The sequence below is a fragment of the Clarias gariepinus genome, chromosome 21 (assembly GCF_024256425.1).
Source record: "Clarias gariepinus isolate MV-2021 ecotype Netherlands chromosome 21, CGAR_prim_01v2, whole genome shotgun sequence".
NCBI lineage: Eukaryota > Metazoa > Chordata > Actinopteri > Siluriformes > Clariidae > Clarias > Clarias gariepinus.
Genome location: NC_071120.1, coordinates 17268470 through 17296295, shown reverse-complemented (window position 1 = coordinate 17296295; position 27826 = coordinate 17268470). Strand labels below are relative to the sequence as shown.

Sequence of the window (27826 nt, the reverse complement as noted above, 5' to 3'; positions counted from 1 at the left end):
AAAAAGTAATTCAACTTAAGCAAGAAGATAAAAATAAATTTCCATCAACAATGATTTATTAAACACAAACTAACAAAAAATAATAAATAAAACAGTTGAACAACATACATAAAACACAATTAAGACAAACAAGGCCATTCTGGCTTGTGGATTTTAAGAAGTGTCCCAGCTTCAATTCCACTACAAATCAGTGGAGAAAATAAAGAAAGAAAAACAAAAGTGAAAGAAAGAAAAATAGGAATTTTACAAATGATTTGTCAAATTTGTCTTGTGAAATCCAAACGACCCAATCAAGAACCCAAGATTATGTGTTATTTGGCATTAGGTTTGAAATGTTTAAAGACACATAGCTATGATGAAAAAGAGGTATTTAGTGAATGATAAACAGCTAACTACTGCTCTTGGTCACTCTTTAACTACTTGTTTAAAATTAGAAGTGGTAAAAAAAAAAAAAAGACAAAAAGGTAAGAATCTGATAACTTGGCAACGTCAGTAGTTTCTTCTTTGCAAGTGATAAAGAGCCTTTTAAATGCTCACGATGCTTTAATGATAATGGGTACATGACGGACTGATTAGGTGACGATTGTGCAAAGTATATTTCAGCCAAAATTTAAAATTACTGGAATTGTTATTGTCCCATTCCTCCATGTAATACTGAATTTTATACCAGGTAACAGCCTTCAGAACATTACACCACTTCATGTTAAATAAATACCTGATTTGTCAGTAATACTAACAAAAACTGTCACTGGTTTGGCCAAGCTGAAAATCTGTAGTTGTAGTTGAACCAGGCAAAATATGAAAAGTGAAAAATAATACATAAAAACTGCAAGACTGATACATTCAAACTGTGCACTCTCTCCTAAATGGGAAACAGAGAGAGAGGATAAGACTGACTTCTATAACTCATAAAAGAGTTAAAATGGCGATAATAAAAAATACACAATTACCAATCAAAATGATATGTGTATCCTGTATCTGTCTGAGCTGAGCTGTAGTGCAATCCTTAGGTATTTACTGACCAAAATTAATAAAAATCTGCAGAATTCAGACACGGGCAGCGATATCCTGCTGTACAAGAGGCACACAAAGCACACTCTTTGTATTAACAAGCCATGAGGTTTCTTCCCCCTATTGCTTGTATACTTACACGTCTCAGCAGGACACATGGCTCAATGTCTGAGAATGGACACAAGCAGTTACACTCACAACAGATTAGAGCTTCCACGCATCCTTGGCACCTTAATATAAAGCTAAACGGAAATCAATCCAAATACTAGAGCCGTGACAGCAAATCAATAGGCATGACATGGTAGCATGTGCGGTGCACTTACAGGCTCCGTTTGATCACGCTGGACCCTAGATTCAAAGCAAAAACGTTTGACCAGTTAAACTAAAAGGGGAGGCAGGAGCGGAGCGCAGGCCAGTGCTTTAGATCGTTCCCAAAGATCGCTCCTTTCTTGTTCAATATGCCCTTTTTAGATTTATGCCTGCAAGCGGCAGGGGTCAGCTGCAGCCTGCAGGCATTGATGTCTTTATTCGAACACTTGTCTCTTCTCACACATGCACACACACACACACACACACATACACACTCGCACATACTGTTAAATTAGCGCAGTCTTTGTACATTTACACAAACCCAAACAGGAAAGGCTTATTAAGCACCTGCCTGGCAATAAGGTTAGAAAACAACCCCCACATTTAATTAATACACCCCCCTCCCCCCTCCCAGGTGCTATCCACAGCCCCAGTGCTATTTTTTGCCGTAATACAACGCTTGTCTTGCAGTTATTAGAGTTGTATAACACTGGGGGTGTCCACCTTCCCTACAGCAGAGCCAAGTTTCAGAGGCGAAATTGAAAAATGACTTAAAATCACATTTAAAAACCCCGCTTTTTTGCATATCATCCATCATCCATTTAGAACTCTAAAAATACAGTATCTCAATAAGCAATGCACAACTCCAAAAATTCTCAGTGTTTAAAACAAACAACAACAACAAAAAAAGGCTCATAAGAAATTATCCCTCTGCATATTCACGGGTGTCCTGCCTCGTTAAAATAACACACACACACCCACCCTTGTTCTTGTCACTATTTCAAATATTATTAATATTAAATCATTAATCATTATTACTCTTATAGTTATTGTTCACTATGATTTACAATGTGATGCTGAAAACACATTTCTTTCTTTTTTTTTCTTCTTTTTTTTTTCTAAAAATGGACATCAAGTCCATAAAGGAAGCCCATAAGAGAGATATGGTTGGTAAAAGAAAGAGATGGAGTTTCTGGCCCTTTGGCTGTGCAGTCCTTTCTGCTTGCACTGGCCCCTAAGTAACCCGTCGCTATGCAGCCATCAGGTACTGGTGGTAAAAGAGGCCAAAGAGAGATGTTGAGAACAAACAGGCAGCGATCCACCACGTGAGGAAGGAGAGGAGGCCTCGAAAAAGCAAAGGAGTGAAAACAGTCCTCAGTCCGCCCAAAGCCACAGAGAGCTGTGCCACTGTTTGTGGCGCCTGGGCTTCTGCTTGTTCCGCTGTGTCCAGGTGACAGTCCTCATTCTCGTCAGCGTAAATGCCCCAGGAATGTCCACCTGACATAAATCAAGAAAAATTCAGAGAGAGGAAAAAAAGGAAAATCATTGCTAGAAGTGGGCAATAAGATACTTGATAACAGTTTCACAACACCATCAAGTCAACAATTACTAGCACAGTGCAGTCTTCTGAGGAAACCAGAATTTGGGGTCATGACTTGTGCAAGTAAACAATCTACTGCTGAAGCGCTTATCATTTTTTGTTGTTTTTTCCCCTATTGTAATAGAGGACAAAGGGATTCTACATGTGTGCAACCTTGTATTTTTGCCCCAGGGAAAAACAAAATGAACAAAAATATAGTTCCTGGAGACTTGGAACAAAAACAGTTTTTACAGCCCAGCAATATTTGAATACTGTCAAATACTGTATATCTAATGGTTCTCAATGTGAGGATATTACTAAACAAATGGCAGTGACTGCAGTTTACTATGAAAAAAAGTACATTTACAGCACTCATGTTGTATTTTATCAACAGTGGTAAAACGCCTTTGGAGTGCAGTTTTCAATAGTGTTAAAATGCCTTTTTAACAGCTTTTTGTGCATGATCTATTATCTTTTACTGAACAGCCATGCCATTAACACATTCACACTGATTATCAAATGATCTATCAGTAAACTGGTGACAGGATCACCCAAGGCACCTTAATGCCGGTGGGGACAAAACGCTACCCTGTTTAGTGTGATCCTAGAGAAAAGCTGATGCTGGACAAATTGCCAAAAAAAGTCAATGTTGGCCACGACAGAAAGGCACCAGAACACCCAGTGCACCAAAGCCTGCTGTCCTTGTCTCCAAACTCCATAACCGTGGGATACACCAGACAAACAAGTCTGATTCATGGAGACCCCATCTCCGCTGCCAAGTTCCTGATGCCAGAAGAATAATCTACTGTGGTGTAACGTTAGGGCTGATTGGTGAATAGTAATACACTATATCAACTTTTATTTCTTCTGTACTTTAGGGTAAATTGAATTGTTGAATGTCAAGCATTTATCCATCACCCAAATTTTTTTTATAAAAAGCATTTAAGCGAAATTATACTATATATTTAAATTAAGCATGCTTTTTTAATTAAAAAAAAATATTTTATATATACATATATATATATATATATATATATATACATACACTTCGGATTACGAGCATAATTTGTTCTGGAAACAGGCTCGTATTCCAAAACACTCATAAACCAAAGTAAATTTTCCCATAGGAAATAACAGAAATGCCAATTATTCGTTCTACAGCCCAACAAAATAAATACATAAAAATAATTAACACAAAATATAAAGTTAAATAAAAATAAATTAACCTGCACTTAACCTTAGTAAAAAAAAGTAAAAATAAATCCTGATAGATAAGTGTTTCCGTTTATGCGCGCAGGCGCTGTGCGTGTGTGTTTATCTCTCTTGCACTGTGGAGTGTGTGCGTTATGTGTGTGCGCGTGTAATTTGACACCGTGCTGGTTCACACACTCTCTCTCTCTGGCCTTTAGTCTTTTTTAAGGCGAGAGAGAGTGTGTGTGTGTGTGAACCAGTCTGTGTCAAAATACGCGCGCGCGCACACACACAACACATACACTTAACGACAGAGAAAATAAATTTTTTACCTCTAATGAGACTTTCTATTACTTTACACGCTTAGACACACGTGTTATAAGAAACAGTACATACCTGCTGTACACACGCGCTTTCAAACACAAAATAAAATATGTTTTAACACACGGTCACAGTGTTATAGTAAACAGTACATGCGTCCACTGATGTTGATTATGCCAATAAGGGATGTGCACTAATACCCAGCAGGGGAGACGATAACCCACAATTCCGCAAGGCAAGGGAGAAAAAAACCGTTGGCTTAGTTGTGATCACATGATGCTCTGCATCAAAACAAGAAGCGCAATTGTGTGATACATGATACTCGTTGCTCGTAAACCAAGACTTGCTAATTTTTTTTTGTCAAAATTAATTAAAAATCTTTGCTCGTCTTGCAGAACACTCGCAAACTGCGTTACTCGTAATCCGAGGTTTCACTGTGTGTATATATATATATATATATTTTAGGTTAATTTATTTTTATTTAACTTTATATTTTGTGTTAATTATTTTTATGTATTTATTTTGTTGGGCTGTAGAACAAATAATTGGCGTTTCTATTATTTCCTATGGGAAAATTTACTTTGGTTTATGAGTGTTTTGGAATACGAGCCTGTTTCCAGAACAAATTATGCTCGTAATCCGAAGTGTATGTGTATATATATATATATATATATATATATATATATATATATATATATACACACACACACACACACACATACATATACATACACACACACACACACACACACACACACACATATACTATAGTATAAGCAGTGGTATAAAACATGTGGTGGGATCATGTGTTTTGAAGGACACATAGGTTAGCCTTCACCCTCCATCGTTGGCAACTTTTAAGTAATAGAACTAACTATTTAGGAGGCAGGGGAATGGGCAATGAAAAAAAATTAGGAGAGTAAGGGGTAAGAAAAAAAAAAGAAGAGTAATCACATTTTTTCTTTTATTTATTGACTGTGTGTAATATTAAAAAAAAAATTTATTTAATAACTTAAATTGAATGACTATCTAATTGTATTCAATAGATTTTAGCAAACTGAAGCGGATTCTGGTTATAAAAGTAGAAACAGAACACACTCATATCGTGAGCATACTGCGATCTTCATGCTCTCTCTCTCATGGACAAACCGCCCAATACTACTTTAAGCATCACTAGAAACACTGCAGAAGGACAGGTCTGATCCGCTCACCTAATGTCTTTAGCAGCAAAGTCGTATGCAGCAGCATCACCAGCGGTGCCACATACTGAAGAGCTATCACACATAGGTAGTAAAAGACACGGGCGACCTGGCAGACAAAAAAGAAGAACATATTTGCAGTTAAAAAGAGCTCCTTTGCACAAATCCACTTCAAAAAACAAACTACTTCAGGGCAAGAAAGGTTCATCAAACAGACTTAGAGAGATTGTTCCCTGGGAGTTTAGCTAGAGGGAAGGACTGAAAACGTATAAATTCTGAAGAAGGCTGTAAGACCAGACGCCACCATGCCGCCACAGCCATTTATGAGTCTCGCACATCAAACAGGCTCTTTCCCTTGGCTTGCGCTCTGGAGAGCTGCAGGTTTTGATCTTAACTGAAGCTCCACTAAACCCAAATAGCAGGCCCATTTCAGAGGGCAACGATATGACTCAATCCTTTTTCATTACAACACATTTTCATAACTGAAGGATGCTAATGCAGAGATCTTTAGGGGATGGAAAAGGTGGGCATCCGGACACACTCATACCTGGATCCGGTCGAGACGATGATTCATTCACATCTTGCCAGTCAATAAGGCACAGATGAATGATTCATCCACTCAGTTAATGTCATGATGGCTTCTACTGGGAAATGCCATTGAAATAGGTTTAACTCGGACAACTTGACGAATCGGGACCATATTATATGATTTAATTTAATCTCTAGGGAATTAAAATAAAACTTTGTAAAATCCATGCAGAAAAGCCAACTACAGACCATTTTCTGCAGCTCCACCGTGCTGATGCGTCCTGCTTCCTTCTTCATCTGCTCAACGCCCTTCTGGGCCAGGTTGAGGTAGGCCTGTAGGTGGTGACGCATCATGGCTAGTCTCAGTGCACATAGCAGCAGAATGGACCACAGGCGCAGTGTGTCGTATGTCTTCTCTGACATCCTAACGGAAACAAGGGAACAAGAGTTTAACAACATACCAATTCAACAGCACACAACACTAACACTAATGTCTAAAGTCTGTGAAGAGAACAATTGAGATGAAGAGAACTTGTGCTATTTAGTTGATTTTATTCTGACGCTGATCTGATGTGTTTTTACATGCACATTCCGCATTTAATAAGAATTGAGCATGTAACTTTTGTGTAAAGTGTAAAGTGGTTCTGACCACTGTGAAGTGTTTAATCTGCTGGAAGTTTTTAAAAAAAGTGGTATTTTTCTCCTTTTTTCAGTTTTATAACTGTTTACAAGAATTTAGTCTCATCTGTGATTGGGTAAATGTGAGTGAAGTGGCAAGCCAATCAATGCACCTTGCCCATCCAGTGAGAGAGTGGGCGAAAGTCTGAAGCAAAGACTTGAGGGAGGGAGAATGCTTTTTCTCACAAGAGTTTACCAATCAGGAATGGAAGCAAAATTTCCCACCAGGAATACTTGTGTCACCTACTGTTACTCCCCTGAGGGACAAACATTCCAACTGGGTCAGATGGCTCCGACTGAGGTGGTTACACAATGCACGTTTATTCCTATTGAGCTATTATTCTGATTATTAGTGGAAAATTAGGGTCCATGTAAAACCACATACTGTTTGTCATGTGGTCTTTATTTATTTTAATATGCTCCATTTTTTATTCTGACAATATGAACATAAAACACACTTCCCAGTATCTCAAAGCATAAACATAAAATTAAGATAACCCCTACAAAAACAACATAGCAACTTCCACCATCAGGGTAAAAAAAAAAAAAAAAAGATCAAATGACCATCAGAAGACACTGAAAATATGAAACCATATCTTTTCATTGACTCTAGAAAGTGCATTTGAAAAGAAGCATTTTTGATTGTTGAAAAAGCCATATTAAATGTAGACTAGACCTCTATCACTGTTTTTTGCCATTTAGAGAAGTATACAAGAAGAAGAGAAGTGGGACTTACAAAGGCAGACTTTCTTTCCCCAGGGTAGGATTCATTATATAATCCTTGGTTATGGGCTTTACCCACAGCAGTACCATAATAAGTGGAGCCAAGAAGTTGATATGCAGTAACGTCCTGTGAGACAAAAAAAAAAAAAAAAAAAAAGAACATATTTAAGAGCATATCCCAGCGTAACTGGGGTCAGAGCGCAGGGTCAGCCATGATACGGCACCCCTGGAGCAGTTAGGGTTAAGGGCCTTGCTCAAGGGCCCAACAGTGGCAACCTAGTGGAGCTGGGGATCGAAACGCCGATCTTCTGATCAGTAACTCAAGTGCCTTAACCCTTTGAGCCATCACTGCCCCAGAAAGTATATCTGTATCCAGAAAGTTCAAAACTTTAGAGCTACTCCTGGAATAATTAAATGATTAATTAAATGCCATTAACATTCCCCAAAAACATTTCATAACATTAGCTTTTAAGATAATACACTTATTGCTACTGTAAAATGATTTTTGAAGTCACTCACTGTGTGACTTTGTTGATGTTTAAGGTGAGGGCATCAAGATGCATCTGAGCCAGTCGCAGCCCGGGGAAGGTAAGGAATGCTCCAATCAGAGCACAGAGTAGAGCCAGAATCAGCTTAAAGGTTAGTTTGGATATGGGGCCCCTACACAAAAGGACAAAAGCAAAGCCTGTTCACAAACAGTGTAATCCCGACACAAACACAAACATTTCCTATAATGATTATTACTCACTGCGACTGCAGGCCTTGGGTCTCCAGAAACTGAACAGCACTTTCAGAAAAATTTGCAAAACCTGCAAATAAGGAAAAGCCATAAAAATTCTTACAGGGGGAAAAAAAAGAATAAAATTTATTTAAGCAACCTGCACTTATTTTAAGATAATGGATTTCCATTAAAACATATTGTGTTCATTATTTTATAACAACTAAAAAAAATTTTTTATCAGACTGAAAAAACACTTATCCTGCAGACACAGTGCTTATTAATTCTAAATCCAAAACGCTCTATGTGCAGGTTAAAATGGGTAACTAAATCTAATATATTAATTTTTATTAAAAAACAATAATTATTTATGTTATATTAATATATAAAGGGAACAAAGCTCTTTTTTATGTACTGTATAAAGTCTCAGAACCTTGACCTGGTCCATCAATTTATGTGCCTCAAGGCTCCATTGCAAGAATCCTAGGGTTCTTTAATATGCACTGATCAGCCTTAATATTAAAACCACTGACAGGGGATTTGAATAGCAGTTTTTGAGTTATATAAAGGAATTTGGGTTTAGGATATATTAAGCAGCAAATGAACAGTCAGTTCTTGTGATGTGTTGAAAGCAGAAGAAATGGGCATGTGTTAAGATCTAAGCAACTTTGAAAAGGGCCAAAATAAGATGGCTAGAAGACTGAGTCAGAGATGTTGCCTGTATGCAGTGGTCCAAGTCCAAGGAAAAAGACTCATTGCTGGAGGTGGGGGGCTAAGGCTCTCCTGTTTGGTCTGAACCCACAGAAGAGCTAAAAGGATGCACTTTGGGAAGAAGGCATGCTGGTAGAGGTAGTGTGATGATCTGGGCAATGTTTTGCTGGGAAACTTTGGATCCAGGTGGTCATGTGTTATTGATACCTAAACATAGTTTCAGACCAAGTAGACGCCATCATGGCAACAGGATTTCCTAATGGCAGTGGCCTCTCTGAGCAGTATAATGTTCCCTGCAACACTGCAGAAGCTGTTCAGATATGGTTTAAGGAACATGACAAAAAGTTCAAGGTGTTTAAGGTCTCAAGGCCTTTAAATTTGCCCTTGCCATCTGTTGGACAACCAAGTCCAAGCCATGGAAGCCTCACTTTACAACTTACTGTACCTACTGGACCGCCACTTTCAGAGGTCTTGTACAGGGCATGCCTTGGCTGTTCAGAGCTGTTCTGGCAGCATAAAGGAGAGCTGCACGATATTATCAATGTGGTTTTAATGTCAGGACTGGTCAGTTGCAGTCATAAGTTTACATACATTTATAATGGACATGAACGTCATGGCAACACTGAGCTACCTATAAGTGATTCCATTCAACTGGTTTCCCCCCTCTACTTGTGTACATCATTTTAAGCGAAGTTAACCCAAAGAACTTTGGGGAATTTATTTCGAGTTTTCCAATATCATCAGATGGTTAAATTCATACATTTTATACAATTTATTCACCCATTTAAATTATTAATTCAGTGCTGCTGAAAGTCCCAAAACGTCTTTTAATTGCCCTTGACTTCCTGATAGTGATTGACTACAGCCTGCAGCGTGCCAAAATAAAAAGGTTTTGTCTGACAGCCTTCATCGGACTGACCGACACACAGCGAATGGGAATGTTTGAGCAGCTCAGTGACTGAGACAGAGGATGGTAGAATTTACATTCAGGAATATCTTTTGGAGCCATTTCTAAACAACTGCAGACTCCAAGGTCAAATTAAACAATTATACACTTTACAGAAAAAGTAGTCACCATCTGGATTTTAATAAACAAATACTTAAGAGCCTTTGATTGGATAATTAATGCAGTAATTAATATGGATCAGCTGGCAACGATTTCTTTAAACCTAACAGATGCAATGAGTAGCTTTTTGTTTTCGTAGAATGGTCGTAAAAAGAAGTAGTTTTAAAAGGATTTATTCATTCTTAATTGATAATTATTGATGTAAATGAGAAGCAGAAGAAAGTTATACAGTAAAAAGTTGTAAACACTGATCATACTGTACCCGTTTCAAGTCCAAACTCCAGGTAGTTCTCAGTGACGATAAGAATGGCCATCGCTTTAACAAAGAAGAAGAACCCAAAAGTGATGCAGAGGGATCGCTCACCGCCTTCTTCTAGCTTAAAATAGTGAGCCGTGAGGGAGAAGAGGATTTTACTAAAGGAATAAGGAGTTAAGTACTGACTGTAGTTATAAAACAGGCATCATGCAACAATTCTGTTCAGCAAAATGAAGCCATGGATCTTGCAATTAACTTTCTAAAACCTGACTAATGTTTAGACACGTTTTTACATCCAGGCCAATTGTGATTCAAGCGTCATAAATTCAAGGCCGTATCTGAGCAATATTCTTTTCGCGATGTTGAAAGATGTGAAATATTCCAATACCAAATTCCAATTCCATATGCCACTTCAAAAAAAAAAAAAAAAACATGTTGAATCCTACCAATCCAAAGCGCCATCTGAGTCTCCAAACTTTTGATCACTCATTAATATGAGCTCAGAGAGGATCTGCAGCTCCATGAGAAAAACTGTAGCTTTTGATTGGATTCCAGGCTATGACTTTTAGGGAGCAAATCTAGTTTCCATTTTTATATCCTGGAAATGTGATACTTCTAATCAACTTCTTCTCACAAACCCTCACTACACAACGCTTAGGGTATAGGACACTGAGTCAGTCAATCACTCCCGGAGAAAAAAGAAGCCATATCAAATTAAAGTAGATTTGCAATGAAAGGAACGAGGAGAGGAGAAGAGAAAAGAGGAGAAGAGATAGAAGAGAAGAAGCCTGTGCTTTGTGTGCAGGCGTAAAGGCAGCACATTCGATTCAAGTGAAAGCAGAATGTCAACTGAATTCATCTGGTCAAAGTATTTGAGTTGACACATTTGTAAAACTTTAAACGGCTCTTAAACAGCAAGCGAGAAAATTATAAAAATAAACCTCTGTGAAAAGAAACTTGATACAGTTTAAACGCTTACGACCAAAGTTGAGGCAAATTCAAAAGGCAAGTTAAACATATTAAAATAAGGGGGGAAAAAACATCATTAGTGGTGTGGGTGCACATCATCATGTGGGTGCACAGTGCAAAATCACAGACAACTGGAGAAGGCCATCTAAGGAAATGTCTCACTGCCCATCACATTGACAAAGCCATTTCTCTGCCACACACTCTTCAGAGCCAGCCCAGTAAAATGGCTCCTTACTGACATCGTCCATCCATTTGCACTCACACAGGCCTATCATCATCCTCATCATCTTTATCATGCTATCAGCCAGCCTCCTTCTTTCCTATTGCACCAACCTCTTTTTTTCCCAGGCAAATCAGTCTGGTTTGGTCATGAAAATTGGGTATCCAATCTTCAGTAGCAGGTTGTGAGGGGGTGAGGGGCAATGCATATAGCTGGGAAATTGATCCTTGTGGACTGTTCTGGGGTTAATGTGCATGATTTAGCAGCCGGAGAAGAAGGAAAAAAGCAGAGGGGAAAAAAAGCAACAGGTGCAGACTTGTAAAAGAAGATTTTTACCCAACTGCACTTTCTCTCCTAAAGAGACCTTCTCGACAAAGAAAGCTGTTTATGGCATGCTCGCCACAAGGCTTTACATATTACAAACTTTACTCGCGTGAATACTTAGCCGGAATACCAGTTTCAGCGCTGAAGTATTTCTGGGTGACATTGTTTACAGAAACTATAATTGACATTACCAGTAGCCTGGTTCTTTCCAGCTGCTCTGGGGATGTGTAATGCACAATTTCCTACTTTTTGCCCTCAGGCTTGCTCTCAGTAAACGAAATATATAAGAAGATGGATACAGATTTTTTATTTTATTTATTTATTTACACCAGTAGTCATGTATATGCCCATACCACCATGAATATCCTATTTCTCATAAGAACTTCCTGTTTCCTATACAATTTCCTCATTCTATTACTCAATCACTGGTTAACCACAGGTTGTCTCTTTTGTCTAGAAGACTTCATCCAAGTACTGTTTTTGTGTCCTATAAATTGTAAGCTGCACTTTGGAAGTTACCACTGTTTGGCATCATTCTTTCAACTCCCCTGTGGTCATGCTGATGTTTTCCAGTTTCTGTGACAGTGTTTACCACTCTTTATTTTTCTGTGTATTCAAAAACTCAAAGGGGTCATTTCCACATTTAGAACTCTAAGTAAAAGCTAGAAAAATACAGAGATAATAATAATAATAATAATAATAATAATAAAAAGCAGAAAACGGTCAGTAATATATAGGAAGATGACAGAAATAAAAGAGAATAAGAAAGGAAAAAGTGAAAGAATGAGAATGTAGAAAAAATGTGGAGAAGAGAGCGGAAAATGTGCAGCCTCTCGCATAGTGGCATAATGTAAAAAAAAAAAAAAAAAAAAGGCTTATTAATTTAGATACTATGGATGTACAACACTACATGCAACTGTAAATGGAAAAAAAGTAGTAGACATTATTTAATAAGTAAGTATAACAGGAACTTCAGAGTGGCTGTGTGTCCGGCCACATCACACCACACTATAGTCAATAATTTTTCAGTAAAAGCATGGCCCATTATGTTTCATCTAATTTATTACATAAAAGCACTAAAAAGTATCATTAAAGAGAAAGAAATCTGTACATAAAACCAGACAATGGTTTAAGTTAATGATCGTAAATTAGTTTTGCTTTCGCTAAGGAACAAAGGACTATGGGGGGTTGGGGTAAATAACGTTACCTAGTTTACTAGTTGAGTAATAAATCATATCCATCTGACCCCTGGATAGAGTGTTCTATTAAAAAAGAAAAGGCCAGACAGAACTTAAGCATTATGTAGAACATCAAACTCTGCAGTGCCTCCTACACCATTATCTCCTCAGACGTAACCTTCATGACATTTAAGCTGCAGCGCTCATGACATTAAGTCTTAACCCAGGGTAAATGGTGTTATGAAGGATACATGACAAAGGCCAGCACTAACAAACTCCACACCACACTGATGTTCATCTCTCCATTAGCCTCAGCTACACAGAAGTACAGCTCAGTGATGAGGTACACTGCTGTCGCTGCCACTGTGAAGTCCACCAGCCACTGAAACTCCGGGAAGTAGTGCAAAGCTAGCAGAAAAGAAGAGTAATGAGGTCTTCGGTGCAGAGAGCAGCATGGAATATATGAGGCTGCAAGGCTTCTAATGATATGGAGCAGATGGAAGTGCATATACCTAGTGTGTCCACTTCGGCAATACATTTCGTTTCCAGCTGGAGGTCGATGTCTTTGGGAACCGTCAGTGGCTTGGTGTCTATGTGCCCATTGTATTTCCTAAAAATATGCACACAGGTTTATGCGGGTTATACTTTAGATGAAGTACAGTCAAAATTTTGCCTTTTTATTTCATGCAAAAAAAAAAAAAAAGCTGCAAGCTAGAACTTGGAAATAACATGGCAGACTAGTTGTGCAAAAGGCTACATCTCATAGACTTAGGTCTGAGCCAAAGTCTCATTAAATTATAGTCTAAAGTGTGTGTTAAAATAAAGGGAAGTGAGTCTGAAAAAGAAGTTGTCTACATTTCTGATGACAGAATAAAATAACATTAGCTCTTACAGAAAAATCAATGTTATAGCACACAGAAAAAAACAAAAAAACAAAGCATATCTAAAATACAGGGATTTACTTTTAGCTCTAAATGATATACAGATTTGCAAAGCATAGCCTAGACTTGGCTCAGTCTCCCATGGAAACACCACCGCCATCAGTGTTTGCACCTTTTACTGAGGATTAGAGTCCTGCTTGCTTTCAAAAAAAGGCTAAATATACACAATGCTGAAAATCAAACACATTCCTGCCTCAGCACTAAGGCTGTTGGCATGAGAATGTTGAATGTTGAGGTCTGCTGGGAACAGTAGGATACTGGAAAAGAGAAGAAGGAGGAGAACATGGGCCTCCAGATCAACAGGGCCCAATGTCTGAGCCCTTTGCCCCGTAGCCGCGGGCCAGCTGTCCTAAAAAACAGTGATCCTCTCGTCTGGAGCTCTGTTGTTTACCCAGGGCCATGCACACTACGGCGGCCAGCACAAAAGCCCTGTGGGAATCCAGATCTTCTTTCGTGTTTGATCCCAGAGCTACCTGCTTTGGCCTGGGAGGTCTTCAATGAGCCAAGTCTTTACAAGAAGGTAAGCGGAGTAAGGGAGGTGGACATTGGCTGATCTTTAGTATTTAAGGGACTACCATGCAGGACTTTTTCAGTGTACAGTTGGATAAAAAAGCAACTGATTGGGAATTAAACTAGAAACATGTTAAGAGCGAAGAAAACTACATTGGAATTTAGTGCTGGTTAATCGTACGTTTAAAAAAAATCAACGGTACTGCATACCTGTCCTTTTTGTTCTTCCCTGCTTTCTGGTGCTTTCCAGCAAGGCTCCTCAACTCATCTTCTGTTGGATGCTGGTACCAACGCAGACTGAAACATACAAGCAAGACCAATAAAAACAAAGGGGATTTTGATGATTAAAAAAAATAAATTAGCACAGCCTCTTCAACTTTCTTTGGAGTCCTGAGAGGGCTGTGCTGTTTTTAGTTGTTTTCCATGTTTATTTATTCATTAATGAAAACTTAATTATGGAGCTCTCTAAGGCTAAAAAAAATATCCTGTGTTTGAACTAGGGAAAAAAAAAATCTAAAAGTTTCACAGCCCAAACAAGTAGTGATGAATTATTGAACACATTCTGAGGAGCTGTTTACTCTAAACACATGGAGCTAATTAGGAGGAACCAGGCGGGCCTCGTCGCGGTCCTCTCGGGTGATTCCACTTTCTGATGCTGCCCTTCGGTCCTACTGATGAGGCGTAATGATGCATCTTTGGCAGGCCCATTATACTAACAATAAAATTAGAGCTTCAGCAAAGTAGATCATGTTGTTCTTGTTGAACCTGCCTTGGCAATGAACTGCTGAGATACAATGCTAGAGCACTCGAAGGGTCAATCAACACAAAAGGGTCTCAATGGGTTCGCTCATTACCTGCCACTGCAAAGCAGCCATCTTGCGAAGGAGTAGTGAGGTATAATTTTCTGAATCACGCAGGCCATTACCATGGTAACCACCAGTTGCACACTGATCACACCCTGGGAGTAGAAGACACACTTAGAGATGAAAAAAAAAATGCAAATAACAGTTTTCAAGTAAAAAAACGTCAAGTTAAATATACATTACATGCAAACTACACTTTTGACATTTGCTGACTTATTAACATAAAAATAGACATACTAGCAGGAACGTTATAATAAAAGTTTATTATAATATTGCTGAAATGAGAAGTTTTGAACTTTCTGAATGGTTCTTTAAAGGAACAGCCTTAAACGACCAAATAAGACCATTCATCTGTGTTCTTTAGATGGAACATGAAAATTCTGCCCACTTTGTGCACCTCAGGAGCCCAGACAGAGTGAAGAGGGAAGCAATTTCATTTGGCCAAACAGACTGGATATTGCAAACATGCTTGAATGTATCACTCAGGTATCAAAACTCATAACTGCCCTTTTAACCCAACATCAATCTCCTTCGACTGAAGTGGAAGTACTGCAGCCATCACTGACCAATTCCCCCATCCACACCAGTGATGCACGGTCTGAGACCTGTACTTCAGCGTGAGACGCGGACCTGCATTCAAATAACCTCTGATCTGTAAATTCTTGTGTGTTCGACTAAGCACTCGACTTCGAGTCACAGCATGGCTCGTCAGACAACCAGGACTTGTGTGCTAGCATCAATAGGGGCAGAGGTTTTTCAGGCCAGGCAAATTAAAATGTCCGCTAGCCAGCGTAATAGGAACGCCATTCATTTATGCCTGCTTAGTGATGTAATTATCAAGTATATGGTGTTCACATCAAATATAAGAAAAGAGGGAAAAAGGTCATTTTAATTGTGGTATTTTTACTGATGTCACATTTGTTAAATTAAGTATTCATGCCCATTTTAGACCTCCTGAGACTTTCATATACAACAGTCTAATGACTGGGCCATATAGACAATAATATAAATTCATACCTTAAAATAATAATAATAATAATAACAATAACAACAACAATAATAATGTTTCCTCCCCCCCAAAAAAAAATAATGAAAAAAAAAATACACAAAATAAATACTATATAAATGACTGCTTTTTGATCATTCAATGAATTGAACCCAAGAACATAAAAAAAAGCAATTTTTCTTTTATTTGGAAGTGATTTTAAACAGGACTTTGACCACTGAGAACAGGAAAAACGTCACGCTGTCAAAACGGGAACAATATGAATACCTTATATAAAAAAGGTAAACACTAAAACACTCCATTGCACTTCAAGTTTCAGATATCAAACTGACAGAAATCGTTCTCTTTTTAGGTACAGGCTCATCTTTTTTGACACTCTGTGGGAAATTTCACTCTGTCTCATTCTTCTCCACACCCCTGCTTTTTTTGTGTGTTACAGCACACCATTTGAAGCTCCTAGCTCAGAAAACACAATGCCAAAAGTAGCTTTTGCACCAATGGCTATATAAATGATATTGGAAAATCTCTATCAATAAAGAGTTTTCTAATGTCCCACAATATGGTGAATAATGGTGGAAAAAAAAATTCCAGTGAGCGAAAGTCCTACAGTGGAAACAACTTATTAACGAGAGAGGTTAAAGGAGAATGGAGAGCTAGGGTAACTCAAACAACCGCTCTTTAGAACTACAGTGAGTACAAAGGCCTCTCAAAACATAAAATGTGAAACCACTTGGAAGATGGAGTACAACCGCAGAAGAGCACATTAGGTTCCACTCGTGTCAGTCGAGAACAGGAATCTGAGGCTGCAGTGGGGAACAGGATCTCCCGATGTGGACAGGTGAAGACTGGGAAAAGGTTTGTACGGATAATTGTGAAACTGCATGAATGAGGAGGTGTATGGGTTTTCCTTTCGAAGTGGCTTGTGAGTGTATTTTAGTGATTTCTGACAAAATGGAAGTTAAAAACATAGTTTAACAGCTGTACTGTATGTCACAGACACGTTCACGGACATGAATTTGAACAGAATTTGCTAACAATAAAATTTATACTTAATCTTTTCCATGCATGCATGGATGGATGGATAGATGGACGGACAGATGGATGGATGGTCCACTCAAGCTCCAAGTTAATTTATTTAAAGCGAGTGCAGAACAAATAGGTACAGTCAGAAATTAAGCTTTAATTACTTGGACACAGTTAATACTGTACTATTAAAAAAAAAATTTAAACAAAAACTACAAATAATAATTAAAATTTACCAAAGAAATATACTGGGCTGCCGTTAATATACCTGGATGGCCCGCAAGGGTGACATCTATGTCTGGAAAACCCCCGTATAATAGAACAGAAAGACTGGTTTGGGGAAACACAAGAGCCAGTGAAGACAGGAACTGCTGAAACCATATTTGTAGGTCACATAAATAGCTCGCTTCAATCATGTGCAGCAATCATTCAGTCCCACTGTCAACTCCAACAACCTGGCACATGCAGCCAAAAAAAAAAAAAAAAAAAAAAAGCAAGCGCTCTCCTACTTTTCCATTTTTAGACACAAGTACCCGTTCTATTCTCTACCACAGCAATAACTAGTAAACACTAGAATCATACTAGGTCCTTTAAAGAAGCAACACACTCCATCCATTCCGCCCAGGCTTCAGCTAGCAGTGCATTACAAGTCACTTACGTGTCCATTAGTTGGACAATCACAGAACCTTAAGAGGTCACACCATATCACTGCTGTTCAACCAACAGCTCAGAATTGTGTCACACTTTAAACCAGGCCACATTCCTCAGAGAACCACAAAAACACCCAAATCCCAGCACACTAAAAGTACACTTATCTATAGAAGGGATATCTTCACCATCTCTTAGAAGAAGCACCAGCAAACAAATCACTCTCAAATCGAGGGAACTTGTATCTGTCCCCATAACCTGGTTTATAGATTCTCACTATGTAAAGTACATCTCGTAAATGTTGTAAGACCACTGAGGCGACAGTGGTTTTGTACCAAAAACACAGCCAGCCAGTGAGGTCATAAACCCTGAACAAAAATAATTGTTTCTGAAAAGGTGAGGGCATGGAGTGCCTTTTCAGAGACATATAATTTACAGCTCGCTGATACGGCACGACTCCATAGCTCATAATATTCCCCTGTAGCATTGTTGACTGAATGTCTGTCAACCTTCACTAAAAAAGTGATGGTTGACAGACATTCAGTCAACAATGCTACAAGGGAATATTTTCCCCATTTTATTTTGCGTAATAGTTCTAACTAATTGTTTAATAATCTAGCTAATTATTTAACCAAAAACAAAAAAACATGTTTAGTGCTTCTGCCAGAAATATAATAGAAGAAAAAGTATTGTTCTCCAAATTTGAGGTTAGGTTTGGCTTTTTTTTCTCTTTTATCTGCATTATGATTTTTTTTCTTTACATCAATTCATTCTCGTCTCTTTGATTGGTTATATACTTTACTACGTGTAAAATGCAAGCCAATCAGCGCTCCTACCTCACCCAGAGACGCGGTGGGTGAAAGAAGGAAGCAAAGTCAGGTGGGAGAGAGTTGTTCGACAAAGTTCAATCAGAAATGGAAGACAAATTCATCCTGGAATCGTCCACGTCACTGAATGTTATACGCCCATGGGGCATACATGGGCAGAAAAAATTTATTTATTCGAACAAAAGAGAAACAATGGCATCAAATTTTTGCATAGCCAATTTTCACCTACCAAACGGATTATTAAAGGTTTATGCCACACCCTCATTCCTATCATGTCAGACTGCTGATTGAGGTGTTTACGTGGAAAACAATTCTAATACACAAAGTTTCGTATTATGCTGTCTCGGTGTCACTTGGTGACTTGACATTTACTGCCCGCTTAAGTGCCCATATGATACTTTGTGGCACCATATCTTTACGCTGTCAAGGAAACGAAGCAGATAAATGTGACCAGTATGTGCTACACTGAAAATGTAGGTCACACATACGCACTATGAGGCGAATTGGAGGCGTACGCCTGAGCCATCGGTATTGGGACTAGGTCCGCAGGGGAAAATTAAAGCAGCAGGAGTTGACTATCTTCCTCAGTAGCGCTGACCCAGAATACACATGGGGGCAAATGAGGTCTGAGGCGGGCTGGTAGAGATAACCAGCAGATGAAAGAACTCAATCGCTTGGCACTTCTTTAAAAACAAAGCAACCAAAACAAGTTGGAGGATATCAATGTTAATCCACTAGAGATGTGACTGTGTAGGCAGACTCTGGATTTGATTCGATTTTAATTTTGGGCTTCGCAGTTTTTTTGCATTCTATTGTTTACTGTCTTAAGCAGTTATATTTCTTACAGGTGCTAAAGTATTAAAAAACTACTATTTTAACCCATAATTTAATCTATTTTAAATTATCTAAGTATCTAATAAGTTGTGTTGTTGGTTGTTTAAATGTCATGTTTTGTATGGAGGTGCCAGTGTGTTTCCAACCACCCCTAACCTCAAAAAAAGAAGAAGCAATACTCTTGCAAAATAGGAGTATTTGATAAAGATCAGGGCTTTTTGGTTGTTGTAAAAAATTTTTTAAAGTAATATTTAGCATTTGTAATTTCACCTCAATTATGTGAATCAATTATTAATAAAAAAAATGACTTACTGATTCAATTAATGAAACCAGCTAAATATTATAATAAAATAGAAGACATTTCATATTATATATCCAATTGCATATTTATCAATCCCACAGCTCTACAATCCACATGTCACAATCCACTGCCATTAAGGTCTAAAGCTACAGCAGGATGTCTGAGAAATGAATTTAGAAGAGTAGTGTCCCAGTCTTCCCAGTATAACAAAACACAGTGTACAACATAATGCACAGTAAATTGCACCAACCAGATATTTTAACTTTGAGCTGTGACTGCCTCTGTCAGGGGGTTAAATCATAACTACAGGATTTTGCTTATAACACTACTTACAGAACACTAAACACAAACATTTTATGTTAAAAATATACAAGTATAGATGCCTATATATTTTAGTTAAAATTCTAATTATTTGTATGTTGCTGCTTAAGTTGCCTCTAAAGCTAATAAGCAATTTTAGATATAAAATGGTGCCCGAATGCAATAAAGACTAATTTATATGGTAGCAAACATATTTCCACATATTCCACTTTGGGACATCAGATCCGTTAACTTTCAGATTCTGGGGTTCGGAATAATTTAGAAGCAATTATTAAGGAATCAAAGTGTTTTTAAAAGATAAAATCACAATCAGACATGTTTTCTTGCTGACAATACTTCGGTGCCTGGTTTCAAATGTGGTTTGGTCCTACTTTCATCCATGCTGCAACCAACAGTTACTGGAATTAACAGATGTAGAACACCTGGGACGCAGGCGGTGGAAACATTTAGATACAGATGGATATATGTAATGAAATGATTGTGGTGTGATGAAGTGGTGTTACCGTCCATTATAACCACTCGTTGAATGCTTCTTGTGTACATCAGATTAGATTGCTCGGTCTTCTAGTATAATATAAATTAGTCTAACTTCTAGATTAGGCAAATTTGACTGTATTGACTCTATAAAAGTGGAGAAATGATAAAATCTGGTGCTAAAAAAATGTGTATTCCACTTTCTAAGCAGCTGTTTTCTTAATTAATTTTTTCTTCCCTCAATGAATGGCTAGTTAAGTTACTCTTCTCAAGGCTAATGACACCCTGACTCGAGTTTCAGATGCTTATGAACACTGCAAAAATAAAAACAGAAACAAAACAGATTGTGCATAAGTTAGATCAAGACTGTCACAGGGAAGAAGAACGCAGCTAGCCCTCTCACATGTCATGCAGACATGCACAGAAAATGCTTACACAGAGAGAGATCATTTACGGTCATATAAATAGCAGCATCTAAGCCGAATCTCTAATCAGCAAATACTTTCAAATCCAGGTCAAGTCTACTGTAATAAATTCCAACATCCAACATTATCTGATTTTAAGAAAAACTTATTTATCCAGATTGTTCACACATAAGAAAAAAAAAAACAGTAAAATGCTTCCTCACTGTTCCAGGTTATCTGGTTCGATCCTGGGCTAAAGCTACTGTCTATGTAAAGGTATGCTTACTCTTATGTGTGAATGGATTTCTTCTAGACTCTCTGCAGGAACTTGTGTGGGTGGCTTTGATGCATTATTTGCTTTTAGCTGGTAAAGAAAAAGAGCTAAGAGACATCTGTATACCACCTTGAATTTGAAGTGAAACACTTAAAATGTGAGTGAAATCAAGAGCTTCAATTCAATTGCTTTTTCAAAAGAGTAGCATGGGCCATTTATGATTTTTTTTTTTTTACAATTTTCATACATGCACACTATTTTATTTTTATTTATTTTTTGGGTGGGGGGGGGTTCTTAAAAGAAATGAATTAACTGGCAAGCTCAGCAACAGCGAAAGGCCTGGAAGATCATGGAAGACTACTACATCTAAAGTGCATGCCTGCAGAATACTGTCTGTGGTGAAGAAGAACCCCTTCACAACATCTGGCTAAATCAAGAACACTCTTGAAGAGGTAAGTGAATCACTGTCGCACAAGTCTACAGTTGACTCCAGTCAAGAGACGGCTTTAAAAAGTGAATACAGATGTTAAGCTACAAGGTGCAAACCACTGGTTAACGCTTAAGAACTGAAAGGCCGAGATCAGTCTTTTCCAGAAAACTTCTTTGGACTAATGAAACCAAAATTAACTCGTACCAGAATGATGGGAAGACTTTAGACTTCAGTCGTTGACGGCCAAGGATTTTCATCCAAGAATTGAATTTACTTAACGAATGATTTATAAGCCAACAAATGAGTGCATGAGTGTATGAAAATGACTGTAATGCCTGAATTGTTAATTCCACACTTTTTTCAAACCCTTTGAATTAAATCTAAAAGTCTTGATTTTGCTCCCTCACACGTCACACACACCCACATTCATTAATATGTTATTAACATACATATACACATATACCTTGACTGCTGCTGCAGAGTGGTTATAACTTGGACATTAATGGAGCAAAATAAGCTCTCAGCCTTGATAGCCTCTCCCTTCTGGTTAAGTGGTACTAACTTGGCCTTGGACTCGACTAATCTTGACATCTCCCCCTTAGTCTTTTTCCCAACTTACCATATGGCACCATAACCTCCATGGTTTTCCTTTCCAGCCAACTGGCGTGAGAATTCTGTGAAACTTAACTAGACTGAGCTGCACATACACCTTGAAGAGTTTGATAGCCTCATTTCTAAAATTTTCCGAAAGTGGCTGGTCCGATGTTAAGCTCCCATTTTCTGTCTCTTGGAATGCCTTCCCAACAAGAATTGCACATTTTCGCTTGGCAGGGGTAACAAGCCCAGCAACCTGTGGTTTAGTAGCTGTCCCCTGGTCAAGGGGTTAGGTGTTTTCAGTTTCACTTCGCTTTCAAAAAGGTTCTGGCCTTCTGCTTCTTCTATAACTCACTCACTCATCTTCTATACCGCTTTACCCTGTATTCAGAGTCGCGAGGGGGCCGAAGCTTATCCCAGGAGACTAAGGGCACGTGGGGGGTACAACCTCCTCTGGGTGCCAGTCCATCCCAGCGCAGACACACATATACTCACTCACACACCACGGGCAATCTGTGAACGTCAATTGGCCTAATCTGCTGGTCTTTGGACTGTGGGAGGAACCCGGAGTACCCGGAGGAAACCCACCAAGCACGGGGAGAACATGCAAACTCCACGGAAACGGGAATCGAGCCTGGCCGGGAATCAAAGCCGGACCCTAAAGATAATCAGTCTTTTATATAAGTAAAGAGCGCTATTATCATACCATCAGTGTTCCTGAGATGACCAGCAGCCGCTAACCTCTACGCCACCATGCCGCCTCAGTGCATACTTTTCTTTTTCATTAAACTCTTTACTTTTTGCATGTCTGTGTAAACACACCTCACACATCCTTAGAGAAATAAGACTCAAATTTTTATACTGAAAGTATATTTCAGCTGTTGGTTTTATTATTTCAGGATGATACCTGCCCCAAAATCCTATATGCATTGTCAGATCAGTGAATCCCTTCACTGTACTTGTATATTCAAAGGATGGCTTTAAAGACACAGTATTAGCTACAGTATAGGCGTCATAAAACCAAATATTTATCAAGGAATTTATCATTTTATGCACTTTAAACCTATAAGACTTTCCATAGAAGAGCACCGCCAGAGTGTATCTTAGTATTTTTACATGCTGTAGTGGCACTTTTGAAGCATTTTCATATGCCATACATCACTGCAATCCTGACACACTCACCTTCAAGACTATTTAGGTAATAAATGCCAAATAACTATGTGATATTTGTCTTCTCGTGCTTTCTCTGGTGATATGTTAGCTACTTATCGATAATGTTTCATTCTTTGCTCTCTTTGTCACTGCAGTCTTGCACTGTCTCTTTCTCTCTAAGAATCATGTTGGATTTTTGGTATCAATGTGGAAGGTCTTCGCATTAAATTTGCATGAAAAAAAATTACACGTCTTTTCCTTTTTTTTAACGGGGGGGACGGGGATGACGGTATAGTTCAAATCGAAATATGTAAATGGCTCCCAATAATAGCAAGTCGAACATTATCCTTACTCTAGCTGAAAAACTTTTTTAAAATAACTTTTAGAAAAGAAAAATACATAATTTCAACATAATCTTCTTGCTTTTCAATACACTTTGCTGAGGGCCAGCTGTCTTCACATCTTTATCAGGAGTGTATCGTTGTTCTCGGAAGGCTCCTTTCAGGGAACCAAACAGGTGAATGACAGATGAATCATGGTCAGGACAACAGGGACGATGCTTAAACATGTGTTGACAGTGTGCACAGAAGTGTACGAACGTGGATAGCAATTCTGTGTGTTTAATCCGAAGTTTAGGCTTCAGCTCTTTAATAAGCATTTCACTGCAACAAGCACTGTGGATTGCTGAAACTTTCATCATAATAAGCGTATCGGCCCAAATTTTGTTCGCGGATATTTGAACGCAATAGGTACATCTTCAGAACACAAAAAAGTATCACTGCAAGGTGCTCTTCGAACAAATCACAAGTGCAGCATTTATTTTTCCTCAGCTCAGTTACAAATTAACTGATAAGACAAGCAAACAAAAGTTTTAAAATAACCGGAATGCAGAAATCTTTATAGGGTCTAGACTACTACAGTAGGAGACAGACAGACAGATACTTCATTGATCCTGAATCAACAGAGCCAATCAACATGCTATTTTACCGTGTATGGACAGAGCGTGCAGAAGAGACAGAAACGGAAGCATGACACAACATGACTTACTCCAAGATAAGGAAAGTTCAAAGCTGCATAGACAGGGCAATATACGGTCATTCTACCTTTTTTTAAAGCAATATGTTCTGTAACTGGCACTGATAAAAAAGATTTTTAGTGTAAAGCGCCACTGTAAGACAAAATGCGTTTTTAGATCAAACATATTCGCAGCAGTCCGTGGTGAGAGCATGTAAAATACCTGAACTGCGAGCCAGGTATGACAGAGCAACGAGAGTCAAAACAGCATGCAAAAAAAGGTCGACTAAAGATTTTGCTGTTTGCTGATGTATTCCCTACATATACAAGGAAATTTAAAAGACCATTAAAGATCAAAACTGTCACATGTTTAAAAAGTTTTTGAAAATTGACAATAACTCTTATTGAAATGTTAATGAACTTTAAAATGCTCCCTTTTTTAAACACTGACCGCATTCTGTGTATAGAGATCTACACTTGAAACATGAAATTTGGACTTTCTTTAATTGTTATTCAGTACGCCTGAAATAGACCTTTAAAGCAACGATCAGGTGAGAAATCTGATTCAACAAGGTCAGAATTGAACAGCCTTGCTTTGAGTATGTACTATAGTGTTTGATGTAAATTCAGCTTTGCCCTAACGGATGTTTGTTGACTTGAACACAGAGGACAAACAGTAAGATGTAGTGGTGTGTAGAGGGCAAGCTGAGGTCAAACTCACCTCTGATGAGGAAGTAGATGAAGACAGGTAGAGCGATCATGCACACACACACACACACACACACACATACATACACACACACTCTAGCTGAGTGATCAATGTCATCAGTGACAGTCAGCAATGCAATAATGCTCAATGAACATAAATAAAATAATCTTTTCACACACACTCTTCAACTCTAAGGTCAGTTAGTGCAGTTAAGTAAAAAGTAGAGATATGATGGATCAGCAAGCATCACAGAAGCATCTCTGAACTTCTACTCCTAGCTATCAGGAGGTGTCTCACTATATTATACACCTGTTCTTATTATCTGATAAAAATGTATGTTTATATCAGATATACATGCCTATTAGTGTTACACGAGGACACCAAGCTACCACATAACCCCCCTGTATGAATCGTACACGCCATTATTTAACGCCGCACACTAAGGTGGGATTGAGGCTACTTGGGATCCAGCCTCAGGCTTGCTGTATGCTAGCATTAGCTTACCATGTCGATGTAGCTCTGCAGGAACAGACTCAGCGCCGGCTGTCACACTTTTCTCCCCGAGTCGGAAATCAAGCGGCTCCGATGACATATGCCTGGGTATTTGGGAGTAAGGTGTCAGGCAGAAACGACTCGCATCCCTGCGGGCAATTGATTCAGCCTCGGCTCTGGAGTGTTTTCAACTGCAGTAGAGGTCACGCTATGAGTCTCGCTACTTAGCCGAATGTTCTGTTTGCCTGCTTTAAAAAAAATCTGACAGACCGTATTCATCTTAAAATATTTTATACGACTTTTCTAATCTATGGAATATCACATTAATATGAAATTAGTCGTTATCTAATGAAAAAACGTAACAATTTTGTGAATATATGTAATGTAATCATTTTAATATATACAGGCAAGTATCCGGACAGCCCTAAAGCTTTGAAGACCCCTCACCCGGAAGCAGTGTGAGCATCTCGTGTGACATTCTCCTACCGGTGTTGGAAAAGCTGCTGCAGTGGATCAATGAAGAACATTCGGTTGCATTTTTCTGTTGTTATTTTGTCAGATTTTGCTCGTCTATCTGTAATGAACATTTGAATTTATCTATATAAATAAAAGAAAGAGTCTGTCTGTTGATTAGTCAGAACTCGCTCTTTCAATAATGTTTCACTGGAGGACAAGAAACCAGTCTCAGAAAACTTTCAGCCTGTATGTATGTCCAGACAGATTTTGTCACAGCATCACGCAAACCTGGATGGACAGAAACTTTTGCAGCACTTGCATGCGAGGTTCTGAACAGTTTTACGTCAGACTAGTACTGCGCATGCGTCTAACAGTGGGCGCGTCTTAAATCGACTGCTGGACTGAATTTATGGCAACATTTGCAAGACTTAGATATCTGCCTGAAGTTTATTCTGCACCAAAAATGAAATTAAATTGTTGTGTAAAAGCGATGTTATGAACGGTTCTGTGCTAGATTTAATAATCTACTTTAAAATAAGATACTAGTCTGATCCAATATAAGAGCTGCTGTAGCTCTAATTGCTGAAAAGATTTATTCTGGTTTCCCTAGAAAGGTTTCAGAACACAGTGCAAGGTGGGGCTTGGTGTGTATATGTTGTTGTCTTTTGGCTGTAGTAATCCTATTAATAAAATCTTCCATAATGTTAAGAAATGTATTATTTTATTAGAAATACACTATTCTGGAAGCAGTTCACTCAAAAATGTAATTCCTACCTGTCATTATTAACCTTTACATCATACCGTGATTGTGTCACAGGCCTTTCTCACTGAATGTAACAGTAGATAGGGTCAACTGCAGTGAAAACCCCGGTTACTAAATAATAGCCACTGAAACCCTGGGTCAAACTGCAGAGCGCAATGTCAAGCAGAAGTAGGGAGCAGGATGAGGAGTGGCGCACGAGTTAAGAGTTCCAACCGCACACTCCATTCGCAGGTAATAGCAGCATGTAGCCGTCAGGAGCTGCACACGGGCCGAGCCATGGGTAAACTTTAAACCTGATTATAGAGGCTTATAGGTATGCAATTTAACGTTGGCTCACTGAAGCACAGTGATGCAATACAGCACTAGTAAAAATGCCCAAAATTTACAGGTAAATGCATTTTTACCATTTTTTGCATGCCCTAAATGTAACCCGTTAGCTGCTTGCCATTCATCAAGAATCCACCCTAGTGTTAAACAAAGGATTTAACCACTATTATCTTACTACGATAAATTAATAAATTGCATGTACCACTATCTTTTGTGCTCAGTCTCTATGTATATATTTTTTTTAACTCAGAATGTAAACTGCACATATACAATCCTTTGGTTGAGTGCCAGTATACATATCTCGAATATGTATAGTTGCTTTTGCCAGGAGGTTAGAAATCAAGAAATTTTTGTAATTATTATCACCAAATGTTAATTACAAAAGTGTCAGAACACAAAGTGCATTGCTGTTATGGTGGCACAAGTTGGGACATACTCAATACTAGGTGGGTGGTCATAATATTATGGCTGATCGGTATACAGTATATTATTTCCAAGCTTCATTCATTGGTTGGTTAAGATCTAATACAATGTTTGCTTTCAAATTGTCTAAATAACATCTCAGTATAACATCTTCTCCAAACAGTGTGTGTAAAGGAAACAGATGCCCACTGTCTTGCTCCAGACTTCAGTTAATGCACAGTGAAATATGTGTTTGGTTAGATAAGTGCAGGTTTTGATATCCAGCACTGTAGCTCAAT

The 27826-nt window shown here is 38.4% G+C and overlaps 1 protein-coding gene across 2 annotated transcripts; it reads right to left on the bottom strand.

The window, feature by feature from the left end:
• Window positions 1–34: 34 nt before the first annotated feature.
• tmem161b (transmembrane protein 161B) lies at window positions 35–26665 on the bottom strand. Of its 2 annotated transcripts, XM_053481601.1 has the most exons (13): window positions 26027–26665; window positions 25592–25770; window positions 15068–15171; window positions 14424–14510; window positions 13275–13372; window positions 13014–13170; window positions 10078–10229; window positions 8069–8129; window positions 7840–7980; window positions 7334–7447; window positions 6169–6343; window positions 5404–5500; window positions 35–2598 (listed from the first exon to the last, which is right to left on the bottom strand). In XM_053481601.1, the coding sequence occupies exons 2-13, from the start codon at window positions 25592–25594 to the stop codon at window positions 2351–2353; spliced, it is 1437 nt and encodes a 478-aa protein (XP_053337576.1). In that variant the 5' UTR covers window positions 25595–25770; window positions 26027–26665; the 3' UTR covers window positions 35–2350. The 2 variants fall into 2 exon arrangements, with proteins under 2 accessions (XP_053337576.1, XP_053337577.1); XM_053481602.1 differs by lacking the exon at window positions 26027–26665 and having other exon boundaries at window positions 25592–25782.
• Window positions 26666–27826: the final 1161 nt, after the last annotated feature.